We start from the raw sequence: 24,845 nt of genomic DNA, 5'->3' as shown, positions 1-24,845 counted from the left end.
CTTTCTGCACATGGCTAGCCAGTTTTCCCAACACCATTTATTAAACAGGGAATCCTTTCCCCATTGCTTATTTTTGTCAGGTTTGTCAAAGATCAGATGGTTGTAGATGTGTGGCATTGCCTCTGAGACCTCTGTTTTGTTCCATTGGTCTATATCTCTCTTTTGGTACCAGTACCATGCTGTTTTGATTACTGTAGCCTTGTAGTATAGTTTGAAGTGAGGTAGTGTGATGCCTCCAGCTTTGTTCTTTTTGCTTAGAACTGACTTGGCTATGCGGGCCCTCTTTTGGTTCCATATGAAGTTTATGGTGGTTTTTTCCAGTTCTGTGAAGAAGGTCATTGGTAGCTTGATGGGGATAGCGTTGAATCTGTAAATTACTTTGGGCAGTATGGCCATTTTCATGATACTGATTCTTCCTAACCATGAGCATGGAATGTTTCTCCATCTGTTTGTGTTCTTTCTTATTTCGTTGAGCAATGGCTTGTAGTTCTCCTTGAAGAGGTCTTTTACATTCCTTGTTAGTTGTATTCCTAGGTATTTTATTCTCTTTTTAGCAATTGTGAATGGCAGTTTGTTCTTGATTTGGCTCTAAGTCTGTTATTAGTGTATAGAAATGCTTGTGATTTTTGCCTATTGATTTTGTATCCTTAGGCTTTGCTGAAGTTGTTTATCAGTTTCAGGAGATTTTGGGCTGAGACGATGGGATCTTCTAAATATACAATCATGTTGTCTGCAAATAGAGACATTTTGACTTCCTCTTTTCCTAATTGAATACCCTTTATTTCTTTTTCTTGCCTGATTGCTCTGGCTAGAACTTCCAATATTATATTGAATAGGAGTGGTGAGAGAGGGCATCCTTGACTAGTGCCAGATTTCAAAGGGAATGCTTCTGGGTTTTGCCCATTCAGTATGATATTGGCTGTGGATTTGTCATAAACAGCTTTTATTATTGTGAGATACATTCCGTCAAGACCTGGTTTATTGAGAGTTTTTAACATAAAGGGCTGTTGAATTTTGTCGAAGGCCTTCTCTTCATCTATTGAGATACTCATGTGGTTTTTGTCATTGGTTCTGTTTATGTGGTTTAAGACTTCTTTTTAACATATATGTTGAGATTCCAATCTTGGTGGTTGCTATTTCTCTGATGATTCATTTATAGATTACAATGGTTATTACTATGCAGTCAAATCACAATGTGTGGATATTTTCTATAGAAATTGCACAAAATATATCTATTTAAAATAAAATATAGTGAATTAATGTTTATTCTTCAAAAAATTATGTAGTTTAGAGATTATTTAAATTATTTGAGTTAGCATTTGTACTTGCTTTGTTCTATGCTGAAAGCTTTGCTACCAATTACATTGTAGGTTTATTTGTTTCAGTTCATCGATACCCAGTGGTGTTTACCAAGATATGATTAAGACAAGGTTTTATGATATCATATTTTCCCTTATATATCACTGGGCTATTTAATTGAAAGTTTTATTGAAATAATGATAGATTCACAAGCTGTTGTAGGAAATAAGACAGAAAGCCTGGCTCATATCGCCCAGTTTTTCCTCATGGTTACATTTGCAAACTGTAGTATAATATGACAGTAATGTTATTAACTTTTATAGATCTTGTATCTTTTAAATATTTCCCTTGTTTTATTTGTATTCATTTGTGTGTGTGTGTATGTGTGTGTGTGTGTGTGTGTGTATAACCTCTGAGTTTTATGGATTTTATAATTTCATTTTAATTGAACATTATTCAGGAATTTAATATAAAGTATTTACATTTGTAAAAACCCAAAGCCATACCACAGAATATTCCATAGAATCCTAACTTTCATTTCCGTTTCCCCACCTGTCTGTCCCTATATACATATGCCTATACTGGCTTCAAATAATTCAGCCTCCTTTGTACAACGTTCTGACCCATGTCTTTTTCACTTAAGCATATACCCTGAAGTAATACCATATATGCAGTTCAAACTTAATGCAAGCTATATGTTTATACTACTTCCATAAGTTTGATGTTTTTAGATTTCACATATAAGTGACATGATGAGGTCTTTGTCTTTCTGTCCTTGATTCGATCCTGGCTTCAGAGATGTGTTGGCCTAGGAAAAATTCACTGAACTGTACAGGTATGATGAATGTCACTTTTCTGAATGTCATGTGTGAAATAAAATGTTTATAAAAATTATGTTGATAATGGGAGAAGTTATGCTTATGTGGGTATCTGTAATATGTCAGTATCTTCCTCTATATTGTACTATAAACCTAAAATTGTGATAAAAATAAATTTTTAGAAAATATCATTGCAACAAACCTCCAATAGCCACCCTTATCCCCACCAAAATTGGTGACCACTTTCATCCACACATTACCCTTTCTCTCTAGTCTCACTGAATGTTCTACCGCTTCCTCCACATCAGCAAATATGCTCATTTCTTGTTGTCCTCAGCAAATGGAATATGACTAAAACTTGCCCCTATATACCTACCTCCCAAATGACAAGGGTGGCTGCAAGAGCACGTCATCCCCATTTTCTTTATTCATTCCTAACTATAGAAGCAGGGTCTCTGGTGTCATCAAAAGGTAGTGTACAGGGCCGGGCGCGGTGGCTCAAGCCTGTAATCCCAGCACTTTGGGAGGCCGAGGCGGGTGGATCACGAGGTCGAGAGATCGAGACCATCCTGGTCAACATGGTGAAACCCCGTCTCTACTAAAAATACAAAAAATTAGCTGGGCATGGTGGCACATGCCTGTAATCCCAGCTACTCAGGAGGCTGAGGCAGGAGAATTGCCTGAACCCAGGAGGCGGAGGTTGCAGTGAGCCGAGATCGCGCCATTGCACTCCAGCCTGGGCAACAAGAGCGAAACTCCGTCTCAAAAAAAAAAAAGGTAGTGTACCAAATTAGCTCTAAATTCTGTCTCCACTTGAAATCTAAATTTATTTTTTCTTGCTGCTCTCATTTACTCTCTCCTTTGTCATATTTTCCTAATTACTCCTGTCAGCAATACAAATGTGGTCTTTTTTTTTTAAGTTATTTTATTTTATTTTATTTTGAGATGGAGTCTCACTCCATCACCCAGGCTGGAGTGCAGTGGTGTGATCTCGGCTCCCTGCAACCTCCCCCTCCCAAGCATTTCTCCTGCCTCAGCCTCCCAAGTAGCTAGGACTACAGGTGCCCACTACCACACCTGGCTAATTTTTGTATTTTTAGTAGAGACAAGGTTTCACCAAATTGGCCAGGCTGGTCTCAAACTGCTGACCTCAGGTGATCTGCCCGCCTCGGCCTCCCAAAGTGCTGGGATTACAAGCATGAGCCACCACACCCGGCCACAAAAGTAGTTTTATATATAAGACTTACACTATTTTGAAAGAAAAACTCTTCCTTACAACACTTCTATCCAGCTAGACCCTGTGTCTAGTCCTTCTGCAACTTCTCTATCTGCCATAAACGTGCATGGCGTTGAGACTCTAGACTCAATCTGAATTCCAGTGGCTGCTTTTGTGTCCTCACATTATATCTAATCTCTCAGCTTTTCTATAAACTTAGCCAGTATTATGTTCTCAAAAAACTCTACCTTTTCAGCCTTGATGTGCCCTTAGCTCCAGAATCATGTTTCCAACATTTCACCTAAACTCCCATTTTTCTTCTTTCGTTGGCATCTTTTGCACCGAAACTGAACTGCTTATCTAAACATTTCCATTTGGAAATATTTTCTAAATTGTTTCCCCTAAACCTGACCACACCACAGACTTTTCATCTCTATGAATAACAGCATTATATTCCCATTCTTTTGAAAAAAAAATCAGTCATCCTCTACCTTGATTTATTCTTTTTTCTGACCATTTATCCTGTTTTAACCAGTCCTATTAAAAATCAAGTAAATATAACAACTGAAGCCATAACACATCTAGAAGAAAACATAGGGTAAAATGTTTGTGGCCCTAGTTAGTCAAGTTTTTGTTAAATGCAATACCAAAAACAAGATTTCAAGAGCAAAGCTGACAAATCAGATTGTCTCAAAAAATAAAATCTTATGCTTTTCAAAAGAGACTGTTAAAAGAATGAAAGAATGAAGCAGAGACAGGGAGAAATTACTTGCAAATAATATATCTGGTAGAAACTTATACCCATAACATACTTAAAAACTTCAAATTCAATACTAAAAAACTAATAACTGAATTGAAAATGCAGAAACAATTAGAACAAATAGTTTTATTAAGAAGATATACTAATGGCAAATAACATATGTAGTGTTACCCAACATTAAGATTTCTGTGCCTGCCACAAAATGACAATTTTTCTTTACTCACTATAAGTTTGGAAACTCTTGAAGTCAGACATTTTATGCATATTTTTAAATATGAAATTTCAGTCAAAGTCTTCATATTATAAGTGATGTTTTCAACTGTATTCTACTATAAAGAGCCAATTTTATTGAACTTATGCAAATAACCATATTGCCATAGAATACTCACAAATGCTTTTCATATTCTGGAAGAATCATGTAAAAATAAATGGTATACATTATCAAATTGCTATAAAATATAGACACCTTAAGAGAGAAAAAATGTTTTGAAACATCTCTTCTGGGGAAAAAAAGAGAGAGAAAATGAATAAAAATCAACAGCATTTCAAATAAAAGTCATAGGAATATTATCTTCATCTGTTATTCAATCTCATGTTTTTTTCTTCTTCCTTATCGCAGTTCATTATTTCTGAACCCATCAGGTTTTTTGATTAGAGTTCTGGAATTTTGCATTTATTCCATTGATCTTAAAGTTATCAGAAACCTGTAGTTGAGTGTACTTATGGGAGTATTTTCCATGAATCTGTTTGTAAATGTATTTAGAAATGAAGTCAGGACAATAACTGGATGATAAAAACTCAAAACAGTCATAGTTAAAAACCCAATAAAAGTTTACAATTGAAAAGGAAATTTAGTTATTTCTATTACATATGATATTTTAAGACAATAACCAGAATTATGAATAACAGATTGATTCTTTGAAGTTGTATAACTTTTGAAATATTCATACCAACAACATACCAATAATTGCAACTAAAAAGATCTAGTATCACGCTGGGCTCGGTGCCTCACGCCTATAATCCCAGCACTTTGGGAGGCCGAGGCGGGTGGATCACGAGGTCAAGAGATCGAGACCATCTTGGTCAACATGGTGAAACCCCGTCTCTACTAAAAATATAAAAATTATCTGGGCATGGTGGTGCACGCCTGTAGTCCCAGCTACTTAGGAGGCTGTGAGGCAGGAGGATTGCTTGAACCCAGGAGGTGGAGGTTGCGGTGAGCCGAGATTGCGCCATTGCACTCCAGCCTGGGTAATGAGCGAAACTCCGTCTCAAAAAAAAAAAACCAAAAAGAAAAAGATTTAGTATCCCTTATTATTTGACAATGTTTCTTACATAATTTGCCAAATAAGCCTAGGCATTTAATATCTCTACAAGATGAGAGATACCTTTTGACATTTTTTTTTTTTTTTTTTTTTTTTTTTTTTTTTGAGACGGAGTTTCGCTCTCGTTGCCCAGGCTGGAGTGCAATGGCGCGATCTCGGCTCACCGCAACCTCCGCCTCCTGGGTTCAGGCAATTCTCCTGCCTCAGCCTCCTGAGTAGCTGGGATTACAGGCACACGCCACCATGCCCAGCTAATTTTTGTATTTTTAGTAGAGACGGGGTTTCACCATGTTGACCAGGATGGTCTCGATCTCTTGACCTCGTGATCCACCCGCCTCGGCCTCCCAAAGTGCTGGGATTACAGGCTTGAGCCACCGCGCCCGGCTACCTTTTGACATTTTTGAGGGGTCCAACTCGAAATCCTAAAGTTAGTTTTAGGTTAAAAGGATTTAAATTAAAATTGGATTTGTGGGAAGTTTGCTAAAGATGTTAAAAGGCTTACAACACTTGATCAGAAAGAATTACAGATCACTTGTAAAATAATAGTCGTTCATGTAACCAGAGTGATAATCAAAAGGCTTTAAAAGCAATACAGAAAGTGATTGGCAAAAACAAACAAACAAACAAACAAAAACCTTAATTCTTTCTGGGCTCAGTTTTTTAAGTAATTAAAAACATAATAAAGACAACTTAGAAAAATGTCTTGCTGAAACATAAAATCTTTATTTTCTAGGCTATCTACAAATAAGGTAAAATATAAAAATAAAAACCCTCTGCAATGTTCTTTTTCTCCTTATGGGAAACTCATTTAGATAGCTTGGAAGTTGAACTGAATAAAAGGGGTTCTTTAATTTATTCAGACACAGGAAGAGTGTGTCCAAGGTTATGAGTGTAACAATTCAGATATATCAAAAAAATAAGAGTGCAAAATCAGGTTATACTGAAGAAAAACACTGATTTTTCAAGGCCATCAAAATTAACATTTCGTTGACAGGCCATAATGACAAAGTTAGGGGTAGAGAATAAAGTTACAAAAGTTGATTAAAGAATTGAAGAAGAGTTATTATTCAGGCTTTCTTAATAGGAGAAATAGCTGAAGGCAATGACATATAATGACCTACAAATCATGTGCAATGAAATAGAGTAAAATTGAACCTCTGAGACATAAATAAGAAATTTCAGAAGCAAAAGAAATAAAATCATCAAGAACTAAAATCATCATTTTAAATAAAGAGGATAGCCTTTGTAACTTGAAACTAGGAAAATTAAATCTCAGGAAGAAATGTGGCAGAAATAGAAACCCTACACTTCAGAAGATGGCTGCTAAAGAAACAGATTCTAGAATTATAAACCAAAAACTCTTACAGTTTTATTAAGAGTAGATCAATACTTCAGGAAAATCTTGTTGTTTTAAATAGAAAGGACCAGACTCTAGCTGTGTGTCAGTGCACTCCTGACATAAATGTTTAATTTTTAGAATAAAAATGTCTGAAATTGAAACAGTAATTTAAAAAAACCCTACTAACAAAAAAAGCCCTGGACCAGATAGATTCACAGCCAAATTCTATCAGACATAAAAAGAAGAGCTAATACCAATCCTACTGAAATTATTTTTTTAAAAAATCTAGGAAGAAACACTCCTCCCTAGTGAAGTCAGCATTATTCTGATACCAAAACCTGGCAGAGACACAACTGAAAAAGAGAATATCAGACCAATATCCCTCATGAACACAGAGAGAAAGCAGGGAGTGAAGGGAAAAGAGCCCCTTATAAAACCAGATCTCATGAGAACTCACTTGCTATCATGAAAACAGCGTGGAGGAAACTGCCTGATCCGGTCACCTCCCTTCCTTGATATGTGGGGCTTACAATTCAAGATGAGATTGGGGCAGGAACACAGAGCCAAACCATGCCACTTACCTTTCACTATATACAAAAATTAACTCAAAATGAATTAAAGACTGAAATTTAAAACTTCAAACTACAAAAAATTTAGAAGAAAACCTAGGAAATACCATTCTGCACATCAGCCTTGGAAAGAATCTTCATTAAGTCCCCAAAAGCAATGGCAACAAAACCAAAAACTGACCAGTGGGCCTAATAAAACTAAAGAGCCTCTACACAGCAAAAGAAACTATTAACGAAGTAAAGAGACATCCTACAGAATGGGAGAAAATATTCACAAACTATTCATCCAGCCAAGGTGAAAAGAGAAATGCAGACCTACACATGTACCCACTAAACCCAAAATAAGTCAATAAAGTAAAAAAAAACAAAATATCTCATGTATTCCATAAATATATACACCTATTATATACACATAAAAAAATAGAAAAAAAAATTTAAATACATGAGTATCCTGTCAGTAACTCAGAACACTCAGCTTTTTAAAAATTCAATCAACAATATTAAATTAATCTTACTTATCAAACAATTGCATAAAGATCATTATGTTTTAGGCTAAATTTATAACTTCATGACCTTAAAACATCTAGCAGAGACAAATATAAAAATGAATCTGTAGATCACTTTTGGTAGCATGGGCATTTTAACAATATTAGTTTTTTCATTCTGTGTACATAGAATATCACTCAATTTTTTGGTGTCCAGTTTCTCTCATTAGTGTCTTATAGTTCTCATTGCAGAGATCTTTTACTTCTTTGGATAAATTTATTCAGAAGTACTTTAATTTTTGTAGCTCTTGTAAATGAGATTGCTTTCTTGATTTCTATTTCATATTGTTCACTGTTGGTATATAGAATAGCCACTTAGTTTTTTGTGTTGATTTTGTATTTTGTACCTTTGCTAAATGTATCATTTTAAACCGTTTATTGGAAGAGTCAGTAGGTTTTTATAAATGTAAGATCATGTCATCTTTAAACAGGACAACTTGACTTCTTCCTTTCCAATTTCAATGCCCTTTTTTTTCTCTTGACTAATTGCTCAAGCTAGGACTTCCAGTAGTATATTGAATAAAGTGGTAAAAATTGGCAACCTTGTATTGTTTTAGATCTTAGAGGAAAGAATTAGTTGCTTTTCAATTCAGTATCATGGTAGGTGTAAGTTCGTCATATATGGCCTTCATTGTTTTGAGGTATGTTCTAACAAACTCAGTTTGTCGAGAGTTTTTATCAGGAAAGGATGTTGAATTCCACTCAATATATTTTTCAGCATCAATTGAAATGATCATTTGTTTTTTTTATCTTTGATTCCATTGTGATGTATTATGTTTATTGATTTGCATATGTTGAACCACTTTTGCAACCCTTGGACAAATCCCACTTGGTAATAACAAAGGAAAATTTTAATGTTTGTTGAACTTGGTTTACTAGTATATTATTGTTAAATTTTACTTCTATGTTAATCAGAAATATTGACCTGTATTTTTGTTGTCATAATTGTGTCATTAGTATTGGTATTAGGATAACTCTGGATTTATAGAATAAGTTTGGAAGTATTTTCTCCTATTCAATTTTTTTAATTGAGTATAATTAGTATTTTTCTTTTTTTTCTTTTCTTTTGAGACAGAGTCTTGCTCTATCACCCAGGCTGGAGTGCAGTGGCGCAATCTCAGCTCACTGCAACCTCTGCATCCCGGTTCAGGTGATTCTCCTGCCTCGGGCTCCCAAGTAGCTGAGACTACAGGCCACCACGCCTGGCTGATTTTTTTTTTTTTTTCTTCTTCTTCTTGTATTTTTAGTAGAGACGGGGTTTCATTGTGTTAGCCAGGATGGGTATTTTTCTTTAAATATTCAGTAGAATTCAGCAGTAAAGCCATTAGGTCCTGGGATTTTCTTTGATGGGGAATTTTATTACTGCATCAATATCCTTACTCATTATTGATCTGTTCAGGTTTCTATTTCTTCATGATTCAATCTTCATAGGCTGTATGTATCTAAGAATTTCTCCGTTCTCTTCTAGGTTTTCCAATTCATCGGTGTACAGTTGTTCATAATACTCTCGAATGGTTCTTTCTATTTCTGTGGTATTAGTTGCAATGTCTCCCTTTTCATCTCTAAATCTGGGTCTTCTCTCCTTTTTTTTAAGTTAGTCTAGCGAAAGGCGGATGCTCAGGTGTGTGGCCACTTAGAGCAGGCACTGAGACACTGTTAGGACTGTTTACATACTCTAGCTCTGAGAACTCCCCTGAGGCAGGAGATCCTTCTATGTACTCTCATGGGAAGGGGGCTGAAGCCAGGGAGCCAAGTGGCCTTACTCCCACAGAACTCCAGAAGCTAACATCCACTGGCTTGGAATCCCTGCCAGTCAGTGCAGCTGGCTAGAGACTGCCTAAGAAGACCGAGTTCCCAGTGGCAGCAGGTGGCTGCCATTACTGCAGATCCTGTTGGCTGCTTTCCCTTGCTGTTAATGCCGGTGAGATGGGACAGTCTGGACCAAGAGCAGTTTCCCACAGCACAGCACAGCGGCTGGATCAGTCTGCAGCCAGGCTGCTTCTTTAAGCGGGACCCAGGTCCATTACTCCTCACTGGGTGGGGCCTCCCTGTGGGAATCTCAGCATCCCCATGCAGGAGTTTATGGAGAGAACTCTGATGACCCTGAGAGGACCCCCTAGGAGGAGGGACAGCTGCGGCATCATGGAACAGCGATCTTAGTCTTTTCCGCCTGCTGGCTCTGGAGAGCCAGGGTAGCTCAGATCAGGGGGGTTCCCCTGAGCTCAGCACACCCACCCCACAAAACGGCAAACAGAATGCTTATTTAAGCAGGTCTCTGATCCTGCTCCTCCTGACTGAGACCTCCCAACAGAAGTCACCAGACACCTCATCCAGGAGCATTCTGGTCAGCATCAGGTCAGTGCCCCTCTGGAATAGAACTCCCAGAAGAAGGAGCAGGCTGCCATCTTTATTGGTCTACAGCCTCCGTTGGTGATATCTCCAAGGGTGGGAGAAACCCAGGTAATAATGTCTGGAGTGGACCCAAAGCAAATCACAGTAGCTGTATAGAAAAAGGGCCTGACTGCTAAATGAAAAGAAAGCAACAATGTCGATGAAAATGACCCCACAAAAACCCCACCCAACAGTCAGCAACTTCAAATATCAAAGGTAGATAAACCCATGAAGATAAGAAGGAATCAATACAAAAATGCTGACAAGACAAAAAGCCAGAATGCCTCTTCTCTTCCAAATGATCACAACATGTCTCCAGCAAGGGCGCAGAACTGGGCTGAGGCTGAGATTTGAGAGAAGTGACTTCAGAAGATGGGTAATAATGAACTTCACTGAGTTTAAAGGATTATGTTCAAACTGCAAAGAAGCTAAGAACCATGATTAAACATTACAGGAATTGTTAACGAGAATAACCAGTTTGGAGAGGAACATAAATGACCTGAGGAAGCTGAAAAACACAACATGAGAACTTCATAATGCAAACACAAATATTAATAGCCAAATAGACCAAGTGGAAGAAAAAATATCAGAGCTTGAAGACTATCTTGCTTAAATAAGGCAGGCAGACAAGATTAGACCAAAAAAAAGAATGAAAAGGTACCAGCTAAACCTCTGAGAACTGTGGGACTATGCTAAAAGAACAAACCTATGACTGATAGGGGTACCTGAAAGAAATAAGGAGGGCTGGGCATGGTGGCTCATGCCTGTAATCCCAGCACTTTGGGAGGCCAAGGCGGGTAGATCATGAGGTCAAGAGATCAAGACCATCCTGGCCAACATGGTGAAACCCCGCCTTTACTAAAAATACAAAAACTAGCTGGATGTGATGGCGTGTAGTCCCAGCTACTTGGGAGGCTGAGGCAGGAGAATCGCTTGAATCTGGGAGGTGGAAGCTGCAGTGAGCTGAGATCGTGCCACTGCACTCCAGCTGGGCAACAGAGCAAGACTCTATCTCAAATAAAAAATTTTAAAAAAGAGAGATGGGGATAATAGAACCAAGTTGGAAAACACACTTCAGAATATCATCCAAAAAAAAAAAAAAAAACTTCCCAACCTAGCAAAACAGGCCAACATTCAAATTCAGGACATCCAGAGAACCCCAGTAAAATGCTCCATTATAACTCCTCACTCCCCTTTTCTCTTTTTGTTGTCTCACTTTATATCTTTTTATATTGTCTATCTCTTTAAAAGTTATTCTAGTTGGCCGGGCGCGGTGGCTCAAGCCTGTAATCCCAGCACTTTGGGAGGCCGAGGCGGGTGGATCACAAGGTCGAGAGATCGAGACCAACCTGGTCAACATGGTGAAACCCCGTCTCTACTAAAAATACAAAAAAATTAGCTGGGCATGGTGGCGCGTGCCTATAATCCCAGCTACTCAGGAGGCTGAGGCAGGAGAATTGCCTGAACCCAGGAGGCGGAGGTTGCGGTGAGCCGAGATCGTGCCATTGCACTCCAGCCTGGGTAACAAGAGCGAAACTCCGTCTCAAAAAAAAAAAAAAAAAAAAAAAGTTATTCTAGTTATTATTCTTGATACATTTGTATTTTAGTGCTCATATTAAAGATTTGAGGGGTTCACACACCAGAACTACAGTATTAGAATAGTCTCAGTTGGCATGTGTATTTACTTTTGCTAGTATGTTTTTTACCTTCAGTTGATTTCTTGTGGCATATTAGCATTCTTTTCTTTCAGACTGATGAACTGTCTTTACTATTTCTTGTAAGACAGGCCTGGTGTTGATGAATTCCCCCAGCTTTTGTTTGCTGGGAAAGCTTTTATGTCTCCTTCATGGTTGAAGAATATATTTGCTGACTAGAATATTCCTGGTTGAAAATGTTTTCCTTCAGCACTTTAAATATGGCTTCTCACTTTCTTCTGGCCTATAAGATTTCTGCTGAGAAGACTGCTACCAGATGTACTGGAATTCCTTTATATGTTCTTTGCTTCTTTTCTCTTGCTACCTTTTCTCTTTTTGTCCTTGACCTTTGAGAGTTTGATTGCTATGTGCTTTGTTCTGAATCTCCTTGGCATTCTTTGACTTTCTCATACCTGGATATTCATATGTATCTCTAAATTTGGAAAGTTCTCTATAATTATTTCTTTGAATAAATTGTCTATCCCTACATCTTTCTCTACTTCCTTTTTTAAAGCTAATCACTCTTAGACTTGCTCTTTTGTAGCTATTTTATCTTTTAAGTACAGTTCATTCTTTTTCCTTTTTCTCCTCTGTATTTTCAATAGCCTGTATTTAAGCTAAGAAGTTATTTTGCTTAATCAGTTATGCTGCTGTTGTATTTTTCAGTTCACCCATTGTCTTTTTCATCTCTAGGATTTCTGTGTGTTTGTGTGTGTGCGTGTGTGTGTGCGTGTGCACACACACGTGTGTTTTGTAATTATTTCAATCTTCTTGTTTAATTTCTCTGCTAAATTTTGGAATTCTTTCTTCATGTTTTCTTGACCTTCTTTGAGCTTCTTCAAGACAGTTATTTTGAATTCCCTGTCTGAAAGATATTCCTTGTCTGATTGATCTCTGTCATTCCAGGGTTGGTCACTGGGCAGCTTAGTCTATTTGGTGAGATCATATTTTCCTGAATGTTCTTGATGCTTATAAGAGTTTGTTATTTACTCCAGTCTTCACAGTCTAACCTTGTTTGTACCCATGCTGCTTCAGAGGGCCTTCTGAGAATTCAAAGGAGACTGAGTGCTGAGTTCCCTAAACTGTGGTCACTGAAACCATTTCAGCACTAGAGGGTGCCATAATTCCAAGTATTGAATCAGTCTTTCAGACTCCTAGATACCAAGCCTAGATAGATGTGGGAAAGAGAAGGGAGAATTTTCTGGGTTCCCAGGCAAAGTTCCTCACTCTCTTCTCTCTCATTCCCCCAAGAATAAAGAATCTCCCTTTATATGCCAGGCTGCCTGTATTTGGGGGAGAGGTGACACAGGGATTCCTGTGGCCATCACAGTTAGCATCACAGTAATGCTAGTCTACCCATGGACTCGGACTCTTTGACCAGCACAGTACTGGGGATTGCCCAAGGTCCACAATCTCTACTGCCTGACTGCCACTGATGTTTAATCAAGGCTTGAGGCCACTTTAGTCAGCAGGTGGTAAAAGATGATAGTTCTCATTCCAACCAGCTTGAGTAAAAAACCTCATAATTCATGAAGCATTAGGTAGAGAATATAGAAAAGGTTTTGTCTCAGTAGGGAATTCGTCTTAAAATGTATGCTGCAATAGTCTCATCTAGAAATGCTTAGAATCAAGACCTCGAAAAGATCATATTGTTTCTAAGTCACTTAACCATGTAACAGAAAAAAGAAATCAAGAATATCTATAGAAGGCCAGGCGCGGTGGCTCACGCCTGTAATCCCAGCACTTTGGAAGGCCAAGGCGGGTGGATCACAAGGTCAGGAGATCGAGACCATCCTGGTCAACATGGTGAAACCCCATCTCTACTAAAAATACAAAAAATTAGCTGGGCATGGTGGCACGTGCCTGTAATCCCAGCTACTCAGGAGGCTGAGGCAGGAGAATTGCCTGAATCCAGGAGGCAGAGGTTGCAGTGAGCCAAGATCGTGCCATTGCACTCCTGCCTGGGTAATAAGAGTGAAACTCTGTCTCAAAAAAAAAAAAAAAATCTATAGAAATACAAAAAACAAAAAAACAAAAACCAGTACCTAAAATTCAGTGTCCAGTCAAAATTAAACTATGTTAACAGTATCAGACAAGGGAGATTTTAGAACAAAGAATATTACTAAAGATTAAAAGGATCATAATGATAAAGTGGTCAACACATTGAGTGGACATAAAATAGGAAATATTTATTATTCACCTAATAAAAAGACATCAAAATATGTGAAGCAAAATCTGACAGAACTGCACAGAGAAGTAAATCCAATTTGATATTCAGAGATGGCAACAATCCTCTTAAAATAATTGTTAGAACCAAAACAAAAACACAGAATGTCAACAAAGATATAAAAAAACTTAAATAACATTATCAGCCATTTTTACCTAATCAACACTTATACAACCCCTTCATCAAACAAGAGTACAATATATATTTCAAGTGAACATGTAACTCATACCAAGATAGTCCGTATTCTGGGTCACAAAGCAAATTTCAATAAATGTAAATAATTCAAGTCTTAATATACTCTGACCACAATAGAATTAATGCAGGAATTACTAGAAAGATAAGCGAAAACCCCAAATATTTAGAAATTAATTAACATACATTTTAAAAGAGCCATGTGTCAAGAAGAATTTTTTTTAACTGGAAAACATTCTAAACTCAATTAAAATGAAACCACATCAAAGTTGGTGGGAGGTAACTAAAGCAGTTCTTTTTTTTTTTTTGAGACGGAGTTTCGCTCTTGTTACCCAGGCTGGAGTGCAATGGCACGATCTCAGCTCACCGCAACCTCCGCCTGCTGGGTTCAGGCAATTCTCCTGCCTCAGTCTCCTGAGTAGCTGGGATTACAGGCACACGCCACCATGCCCAGCTAATTTTTTGTATTTTTAGTAGAGACGGGGTTTCACCATGTTGACCAGGATGGTCTCGATCTCTCGACCTCGTGATCCACCCGCCTCGGCCTCCCAAAGTGCTGGGATTACAGGCTTGAGCCACCGCACCCGGCTCTAAAGCAGTTATTAGATAGATTTTTAACATTAACATTCCCCCCCAATATTAGGGGAAAAAAACAAAGGTATGAAATGAAGGACCTCAGCTTCCATGTTAAAAAGTAGCAAAAGAGCCGGGCGCGGTGGCTCAGCCTGTAATCCCAGCACTTTGGGAGGCCGAGGCGGGTGGATCACAAGGTCAAGAGATCGAGACCATCCCGGTCAACACGGTGAAACCCCGTCTCTACTAAAAATACAAAAAAGTTAGCTGGGCATGGTGACGCGTGCCTATAATCCCAGCTACTCAGGAGGCTGAGGCAGGAGAATTGCCTGAACCCAGGAGGCGGAGGTTGCGGTGAGCCGAGATCGCGCCATTGCACTCCAGCCTGGGGTAACAAGAGCGAAACTCCGTCTCAAAAAAAAAAAAAAAAAAAAAAAAGGTAGCAAAAGAAATGAAATCCAATGAAAGCAGAAGGCATTAGTAAAAGTCAAAATGGAAAAAAATCCCAAAATGTCAGAAAACAAAATTGAAAAATACCAACTACTTTAAGATAAATAAAATTATAAAATTGATAAATCTCTACCCAAACAAATAAAGGTTAAAAAGAAATATAGACATTACCAGTATCAGGAATAGAAGAGGTAGCACCACTACAAATTCTACAAGTATGAAAATAATATTTTGAAAAATTTGAGTACTTAAGTGAAACAGACAAACTCCTTGAAAGACACAGACCATCAAAGCTCACTCTAGAGATGGATGGATGGAGTGACAGACAGATGGATGGACAGACAGACAGATGTATATATAACTAGTACAGCCCTCCATCTACCATGGAAATCAAACTTGTAGTTAGAAGCCATCCTACAAAACACATTTCAGGCCCAGAGAGACAGACAGACAGACAGACAGACAGACAGACAGACACACACACACACACACACACACACACACACACAGAGATGTATATGTAACATGTACAGCCCTCTACCATGGAAATCAAACTTGTTGTTATAAACTTTCCTACAAAACAAATTCCAGGCCCAGACAGCTTCCTTGGTGAATTCTACCAGACATTTAAGGAAGAAATACTACCAATTATACACAAACTCTTCCAGAAAGTTGAAGAGCTGGAATACTTCCCAACTTATTCTGTAAAGTTGACATTATGCTGGTACCAAAGCCAAACCTGGGCAAGAAATAAAGAAAATTAGAAAGAAAAAAAAAACAAGCAAGCAAGAAAGAAAATTAGAGACTAAGATCACTCATGAACATTGGTGCAAAATTCGTTACAAAAAATAAAAACAAAACAGTACATCAAATTCAACAATGTACATCATGACCAAATGGGAATCATTTGAGAAATGTAAGGCTAACTTAATTAACAACAAAAAAAAAATCAGTCAATGTAATTCACATTAAACAACTAAAAAAGAAAGAAAAAAAAAAAAAACACATAGGATTATGGTCACCAGAGTCCAAGAGAACGCCCTACAAATCCCTATTTTCACCTTTGTGTAGTTTTCTTCCATCTTTAACCAGGATTAGGCAGGGCAACCCATGAAATATAGCAGAAATGATGGCTCATCACTTTCAGTTTAAAGTAGTGACAAATACTGTGACTTTTGTTTTGTCTTGTTTTGTTTTTTGAGATGTATGACACTGTTGCCCAGGCTGGAGTACAGTGGCACAATGTTGGTTCACTGCAACCTCTGCCTCCCAGGTTCAAGCAATTTTTTACCTCAGCCTCCCAAGTAGCTGGGATTATAGGTACCTGCCACCACACCCAGCTAGCTTTTTGTGTTTTTAGTAGAGATGGGGTTTCACTATGTCAACCAGGCTGGTCTCAAAGTGGCTTTGTTCTTGTGTGAGTTCTCTTCTGGATCACTTGCTTTGGAACTATTTCTCCACAATGGAATACTCTTAGCATAGTATAAATGAAAAGAAATGAACTATGAATCACAGAACACCATTATGAACCATAAAATAATTTCAGAGTTTAAGAAATCAGGAACATAAGAATACATATTAAATTACTGTTATCTGTCGAATTCTAGGAAAGACAAATCTACAGTGACAACAGATCAATGGCTGCCTGGGGATGGGCGAAGGAAAGTGAGAAAATATAAAGGGAATCAGGAAACTTTTGGGAAAGAAGTGTATCAAAACTTATCAAATGGTATACTATAAGTATGTGCAGTTTATTGCAAAAATGTTTAGACTGACTTCTGGACAGTAATCTTATCCACAGGAGACACAGGTATGGAAATATTTCTGTAAACCCTCATGGTAGAGCCAGAGTAACAGAAACACATGTGGATATACCTTTAGAAGGGTCATATTCCCCATGGTTTGCTGCAGTTTTCCCATCCCCTTAATAATGTGGGTCTCTGCACCAACTATGATTCCTACCCGGCCCTTTTGGAGAACAGCCAGTGTCATACTGAAAAACAGATTTCAGAGATCTTGACAGGTCCCATGAGTTCAAACACTCCTTAAGAAGCCTTGAGAATAAGAAATATCTTCTGGGAACAAAGGACCTAATTCTCGTTGCTCCCAGATACACTAGAGATTATCACAACAAATGCCAACTGCTTAGGGTGACCTCAGTTATGCAAAAATCCTGACATACAGACAAAAAGATTAGGGCTGCAGAGACTGGCATTCTGTCCTTCAGCAGCAAAGCAAGTTAGGCTGACAATAGAACAAGAGCTATTCTTTGCCACCCTACTATCACCTCAGAGATACAAATAGTTGGAGCTCTCACAGAAGCTGTTCATCCCTTCATACTGGCTTAGCCCAATTCTGTTCTCAACCTAATCCACAAAGCGAACAGAATCCCCAAGATTTATGATAGTCTAAAAATTAAGGCATTTGTTACAAAACCAGAATATGAGGCAGCCAATTTCAGGTTAGATGTCTTAGAGGCTGGACAAATCCATCAGAAGTGCCATGTGAGATCAACCATATCCATGAAGAAGGGAAACCTCTGCTAGTGGGCAGCAGAACAAAGCTCCTATCTTTCTGGCTAAAACTGGGTCATGCTCATGCTTAAACCAGTTGTGGGTCAGAAAAAAGTGAGAATCCTTGATGGCCACAGGCTACTGATTCCCTCGAGGGAAGGGAAAAGCACAGAGGTCTGCCTTTTGAAGCATATTAGGGTTACTTTTGCACAATGCAGGACTCTTCCAGCACAAAGACAGATGGCTTCTATCAGAGGCACTGCCTTGATGAAATTCCAGCAAGGGTCTAGAAAATTCAGCATAGCTCCAGAAAGCTTCCCATATAGCTGGCACTCAGAAGAACCTCCCTAGAGTGAGTGAGTGAGTGTATAAAGTTCTACTTTTGGCTGCTGGCTACACATAAAGACTACTCTTGGCGCTTCTCTCTGGGGTCAGTTATTATGTTAAACAAAAAAAATGGAGTATCTATATTCCAGCCTAAGGCCTTTCTCCAGTGTGAATTTTCCAATGTCGGATGAGGGAAGCCCTCTGCCTGAAGGCCTTCCCACATTCACTGCACTTATATGGCCTTTCTCCAGTGTGAATTCTATGATGCTGAATAAGTACATGTTTGTGGCTAAAGGCTTTTCCACATTCACTGCACACATAAGGCTTTTCACCATTATGAACTCTTTGATGTGCAATAAGGTCAGAGCTTTGGCTAAAGAACTTTCCACATGCAATGCACTCATAAGGCCTTGCTCCAGTATGAACACTCCAATGTTTAATGAGTCTGTATTTGTGACCAAAGTATTTTCCACATTCACTGCACTCATAAGGCCTTTCTCCAGTATGGATACTCTCATGCTGAACAAGTGTAGACTTGTGGCTATAGGCTTTCCCACATTCACTGCACTTGTAAGGCCTTGCTCCAGTGTGTACTCTTTGATGTACAATCAGGTTAGAACTATGATTAAAAACTTTCCCACAAATGCCACACTCGTAAGGCATTTCTCCAGTGTGGATTCTCTGGTGTTGAGCAAGTATGGGTTTGCGGCTGAAGGTTTTCCCACATTCACCACACTCATAAGGCCTTTCTCCAGTGTGGACTCTCTGGTGTTGAACGAGTGAGTCTTTGCGGCTGAAGGTTTTCCCACATTCACTGCATTTGTAATGCCTTTTTCCATGGTGAAAGGCCTCCTCACACTTGGTGCTGCTAGGTGGCTTCCATTCATTGTGAGGGACATGGTGCTGGAAAATGCTTGAGCTGGCTAGGAAGTCCTTACAAGCCTCTGTCACAAAAGACATCTCTGATGACTGGACAGGGCAGTTGTTCACAAGAAAAGCCCTGCTCTTATCCCTTCTAAAGGGTTTCTCTCCACTGTGCTGCTTCTGGTGCTGGTGAAGGTTTGTACTAAACCAGAACTGTTTCCCACACAGGACACACATGTATGGTTTCTGCCCTGGATGTGTTTCCTGGTGCTCAGCCAAGTGCAAAATGTCTTTTAAGACCAGGCCACATGTCCCACAGGGGTAAGCCTTCTGGGTAAAAGGACTTCCCTTAGGAATCTTGATCTGTGACAATCCTATAGAAAAGCTCTGCTCAAAAGGTATCTCTTCATCCTTTGTTCCAGGCCAACAACCTGAAAGCAGAGAAATGCTAGTGAAGTACAAATTGACACAGGTGGAAGAGGGGAAGCCTTACTACAAATATGTGTCTAACACAACTAAGACCAAGGTCATAGGACTGTCGTTAGGACAAGGGTCCAAACTCAAGTTCAGCAAATGTGTACTATACAGTAGTTGGCATCTAAATGTCATAGAATGGAGGAGGCCTCAACTGGGAGAGGACAAAGATGTGGGGTACAGCACAAAAAAGAGGCAGGGTCTCAAAGGCATTCACAATCAGATTTTCTTGGCTGCTGGGGACAGGTGAGAGTTGTGCAAAAGCTTATGGTCCATACCAAAGAAAATCAAATTGCTACTCAGTAGTTGGTTAAGGATTATTTGGGCTACACATCTCATGAAACAGTAAGTTTAGGACAATGTTGGAAGGTACTGTAGAACTGGAGAGGAACAGGCGAGACTTGGAGGCAGAGGTATGAAACATCCAGAGGCCAGAGGCCAGAGCATGAAAGGCAAGTGTATAAATGAGAAAGTGGATAAAAATGAAGTATGGTTCAGTGTCCCTAGCACTAATACAACTGTAGGCACTAGGAGGCTATGGAATGATATGAACCCAGCCCTGATATCACACCTTTCCCCAACTCCCACTTGCCAGGGCCACTCCTACTTAGAGTCCCTGTGGCAACAGCTCGGGTCACGTCCACCCAGTCAGGTACCCATCACCGGTGAGGCAACTATGTGGGACGTGAAAGATGTATGTCCTAGGGAAAGACAGAACAACACTGGTTTGGGTAACCCATATAGAAAACTAAATATTATTAAAATAATCTCAGAGTACGGTCTTGCAGTAATAGCCCAGTGGTCCTAGCAAGTAGTGACTATAATGGTCCATACAGTTACTGGTATAGGCAGGCCACAGGAACTGTCAGCTAAAGAAGAGTGCAGAATCCCAGGCACAGAGGTGTCATGGATACAGACAGAGGAATTCAGACAAGGAAAGGACAAGATGGATATGACCCACTGGGCTGACAATACAATGCATAACTCCTGAATCCATCCCTGCAAGGCTTTGAGACAGGAGGTTTTGGGAATGCTTAGGAGGTAGGAGTGCAAACAGCCCAAGCCCAGCACTCACAGAACCTATTCCAGGAACTAAGGAAGGAGGCAGTGTCCATGGCTCTGATACAGGAAGGACAAGGATGCTCTGAAAAAAAAACGGGAAGGGCAGGGCCCAGTCCAAGTCACTGGGGTGGATGTGATGGCCTTACCCAGAGAGGCCATAAGTGCAAAGTTCTCCAGCATCACATCACGGTACAGGAGCCTCTGAGCCTCATCAAGGAGCACCCACTCCTCTTGGGAGAAGTACACGAACACGTCCTCAAAGTTCACCTGCCCCTGCCACAATCGGGAGAGCCAAGTCCATGAGCAGCATCTCTCCCAAGAACCCCCATCCATGACCCCACACATCTCCATCCTGTATACCTTCCTACCTAACTCCTCAACTCACAGGACATATGAGGACCAGGTACCATTAGTGTTTTCTCTCTTTTCATGGTCCTAATGATCACTGTGTCTGCCCATAGCAACCACAGGCAGGTGAAGAAGTTGTCACCCTCTAAGCTCTGTGCCTAGCATACAGGGCCTCATCCTTCTGTAAGCAAATTCCTCTGGGGTCCCTAACATCATGCTTACCAGACAACCAAAGTTGGGCTCGCTTTTTCTCCTTTAAGCCCAGAGGTCATTAGTCTACATTTCTTTCTACATGTACATCACTCTTTGGATCACAGTTACCTCACATCTCTGGCTCTCCACCATCACCTACCTGGCTCACTAAATGAAATGAATATTCTTTTAACCCCCAATCTACATAATCATCTTTAAGCTATTTCAGGATGATTCCCACCCCTTGCTCTTGGTTCCCACCAGACATAAGAGACCTGCAATTTCTTGAAAACTCCCATTTCAGTCTCACCTCTAAGTATTTGCACAGACTGGTTCCTGTGCCTGGAACAACCTTCCAACCATATTCCAGTGGTTGGCAGAAATGGAAACCCCTCCATAAAACCCCTGGCCCAGACTCAGGACCCTGGGCTTGGGGCTTCTCCAGAGTCCTCAGACCCAAGAGATCGGAGAGTAGCAGGAAAGTGTTCTACATAACACCACAATCCTGGAGAGCATGTTGGGTGGGGTGGGATCGGTGAGAGCATGGACATTCTCCCCTCACCTGTATAGTGTCCATAATAACTTCTGAGTTCATGGGAACCTGTGGAGAAAAGGGAGACTGTGAGAGCCAAGCAATCTTGAAGGAACCCCAGAGGCTCAGGCCCCTCCCACATTCCTATGCTGTTACAAAGTGCATGGGGGCTGAATGTCTACCCTCTGTGCTTCCATCTTCAAGGATGCCTTGGAATAGTGCTCATTATCCGCCCCTGTGGCCAAAACAAGTCTGTTCCCCCAAGCTGTCTATGGAATACTTTTTAAACCCTCAGATCGTGGCTCTCCTTTGTTTAGAGCCTTCCATGGCTCCCATCACCCTCAGAATAGAGAGCCAACTGCTCAGGCTGATATTCCAGGTGTGATCACTTACAACGCACTCTGGTCCTTTCAGACACCAAAGACCCAGTTTTCCCAAACGCTCCAGCTGTGTACCACCTCTGAGCCTTTGCATACGTTTGTCCCTCTGCCTGGAACGTCGTTCAACTCATGCTGTCAAATTAGGTTCCAAGCACAAGTGCCCCCACTGTTCTAGATACAGGGGCCTGAGCTGCAGTAACCCGAGAAGCCGTTCATTCGAAGCTTTAGGATTGAGAGATGGGGGTCAGAGCGCGGACTCGCAGACGCAGCACCCACCTGTGCCTGGCCCGTCGGCGCAGCCGCCGCCATCAGGCCAGTGAACTACGGAAGGGTGGCGACAAGTGAGGGAACCTGGGATCAGCCGTCAAAGGCCAAACCCCGCGGCTTGGTTACTCAGACAGCGCCACTGTTGAATCTCAGGCCCACCTCTCTTCAGGGAAGAAGACGCTCTCACGTTTTCCCGTTTCTGTCACCTCAGGTCTGACATCCGGAGACTAAGCCAGTGGTTTAATGGAAAAGCAAACAAAATGTCCACCCGAGGATGGTTGAGGAAGTCCCGCCCTGACGTTTTCCACACCAACGGTAACGCCCATTTCCTGGGCTTTCATTGGCCCACAGCCACCAAGTTTTCTGGGTAATGTAGTTCCCATGGCACCAATGCTAGTGAGCGGCACCTCCAGGTCACATCTCTTTGTCACTTGCTCAACCTTTTACCTGAATATTTTAAATTTGTTTTTATTCACAGCTGCCTCCTTCTCTCTCTCTCTCTCTCTCTCTCTCTTTTTTTTTTTTTGGTGTAAACTCAATTCACCTTCAAGAAAGCCACCCACATCCAACTCATCTGAATGGGCACTGTCCTGAGCCTTCAGCTTAAACATTTCCGAAGGTGTCCTCAGTACAACTGCCATGACCTCACATTCTCCCCTTCATATCCCCTGTTATTTTCACCACTATTTAGAACAACTTCTGGCATTTTTTCTTTATGTTTGCTTGTTCGTTTTTACCATTCTAGATTCAGCTCCCAGGTAGAATGTGAACTTAGCAAATTCTACAAAACCAGGCAGATAAGGTGGATTAACAAACTATGATATATATAGACAATGGAGTTCTACTTAGCAGTATAAAGAAGCATTACTACACAAAACAAGGTGAATCAAGGCTTGATCTGGGAAGAAAGAATGCTGTATTTGGGTGGTATGTGCAGAGGAAAGAACTTTTTCTCAGTAAAATGTTCAGTCATTTTTTGGTGAGTCAATGTTGAGCAGACCAAAGTCATCCAGGTAAGTCTCAAAGATGTGGTATCTGTGGAAGAGTAGACGGTTGTAGTGGTTAGGAATAGCTGTACTTTTGAATAGTTGGTGATCCTGGATCCTTGATTCCACTGGAGCTTCAGAAGAGTTTATAATCACCAAGGCAATGTCTGTTGGGGTGGTGTCTTTGAGCATAAGACTGTGTTTGGACAATAACAGGACATAGAGCTGCTTACCTGTTATGGAGCTGAACTGCTCTTCTGAAATATTAGGCTCCTTCCTCCTTGAGGAAATGGTTATATTTTCCCATCCTATGGCCTCATCTCCCTGTCTACTTTTCCTTATTATAAGGATAGTTGAGATGGAAAGTTAGTTTGGGCTCTCTAGCTGAGGTGGTCAGACTTCAAGTGTCTAAGGACCAGATGGCCATCTCCATGGAAGTCCAGAGTTTCCAGAGCTACTGGGTGGTGACTCATGTTATTAAGCTCTAAACTTGGGGAGGGCAGGAGATGTCATCAAAATTTGTTTAGTTGGTTACAGCCCTCAGTGTTCACTCATTCCCTGCAGCTGCTCATGTGTTGAGGGTTGACCTATGATAAGACCCTGAGGTGCATCTGCTTCTCATGCCACCTTGGGTATGTTAGGCTTTCCAAACACTGAGGAATGTGCTTGCCAGCCCTGAAGGAGATATGGCCAGAGGCAGAGTCTTGGACTCAAACTTTGATGTTCTCACTCCTTATAAACATATAAATATTCCTAAAGGTTGGAAATAAAAATGGATTCCAGAAGTTAGAAAATATATAGACCCAGCCTATGTTGCTATTAAAAAAAAAAAAAAAAGCTTCATGGGATTTGTTTTGTGAATTAAATGAGATATAAGTGAATTTCTTTTTCTTTCTTTCTTTTTTTTTTTTTAAGATGGGGTTTCACCATGATGGCCAGGCTGATCTTGAACTCCTGACCTCAGGTGATCTGCCCACCTCAGCCTCCCAAAGTGCTAGGATTACAGGTGTGAGCCACTGCACCCCACTGTAAGTGAATTTCTTATGTAGACAATGATTTTACCTAAACCAAATGATTAAATAGTCTTCTCTGTCCTAACCAATCATGTTATTTGCAATTCTATGCATATGAGTCTGTTTTAGTTGATTGTCTCTTCCTGTGATAAAATTAAGTTGTATACATATACTCTTTATTTCAAAACTGTCTCACAATTCATTATAATGTTCAGAAGAGGTATAGTTTGTTTAATTAATGTCACATCTGTGGAAAAAACAGTCATGATAAAACATAGTTTCTTTCTTTTTTTATTTTTTATTTTTTGAGACAGAGTCTTGCTCTGTCACCCTGGCTGCAGTGCAGTGGTGTAATCTTGGCTCACTGCAACCTCTGCCTCCCAGGTTCAAGCGATTCTCCTGCCTCCACCTTCTCAGTAGCTGGGATTGCAGGCGCCTGCCACCACACCTGGCTAAAAAACAGTTTCCTAGGCATCCTCTCTTTTCACA

General features: G+C 40.2%; 2 protein-coding genes across 6 annotated transcripts in view; one reads left to right on the top strand and one right to left on the bottom strand.

Annotated features, from left to right (window-relative positions):
• ZNF749 (zinc finger protein 749) overlaps nucleotides 1–22,657 on the top strand; it is a 66,442-nt gene extending 43,785 nt beyond the window's left edge. For both annotated transcript variants that reach the window (XR_012513739.1, XR_743913.2), the window contains exon 6: nucleotides 22,569–22,657. The gene's annotated coding sequence lies outside the window, so the exon portion shown is untranslated. The remainder of the gene's footprint in view (nucleotides 1–22,568) is intronic.
• Nucleotides 15,394–22,630, bottom strand: ZNF772 (zinc finger protein 772). 4 transcript variants are annotated; one of them, XM_074385836.1, is made up of 4 exons: nucleotides 22,367–22,630; nucleotides 21,741–21,779; nucleotides 20,785–20,911; nucleotides 15,394–19,533 (listed from the first exon to the last, which is right to left on the bottom strand). In XM_074385836.1, the coding sequence occupies exons 1-4, from the start codon at nucleotides 22,397–22,399 to the stop codon at nucleotides 18,389–18,391; spliced, it is 1,344 nt and encodes a 447-aa protein (XP_074241937.1). In that variant the 5' UTR covers nucleotides 22,400–22,630; the 3' UTR covers nucleotides 15,394–18,388. The 4 variants fall into 4 exon arrangements, with proteins under 4 accessions (XP_074241937.1, XP_074241938.1, XP_074241939.1 ...); XM_074385837.1 differs by lacking the exon at nucleotides 20,785–20,911 and having other exon boundaries at nucleotides 21,489–21,779; XM_074385838.1 differs by lacking the exons at nucleotides 21,741–21,779; nucleotides 22,367–22,630 and adding an exon at nucleotides 21,489–21,655.
• Nucleotides 22,658–24,845: the final 2,188 nt, after the last annotated feature.

The sequence above is a fragment of the Saimiri boliviensis genome, chromosome 14, assembly GCF_048565385.1.
Source record: "Saimiri boliviensis isolate mSaiBol1 chromosome 14, mSaiBol1.pri, whole genome shotgun sequence".
NCBI lineage: Eukaryota > Metazoa > Chordata > Mammalia > Primates > Cebidae > Saimiri > Saimiri boliviensis.
Note: the sequence above shows the minus strand (reverse complement) of the source record. Positions and strands in the feature narration are given on the sequence as shown.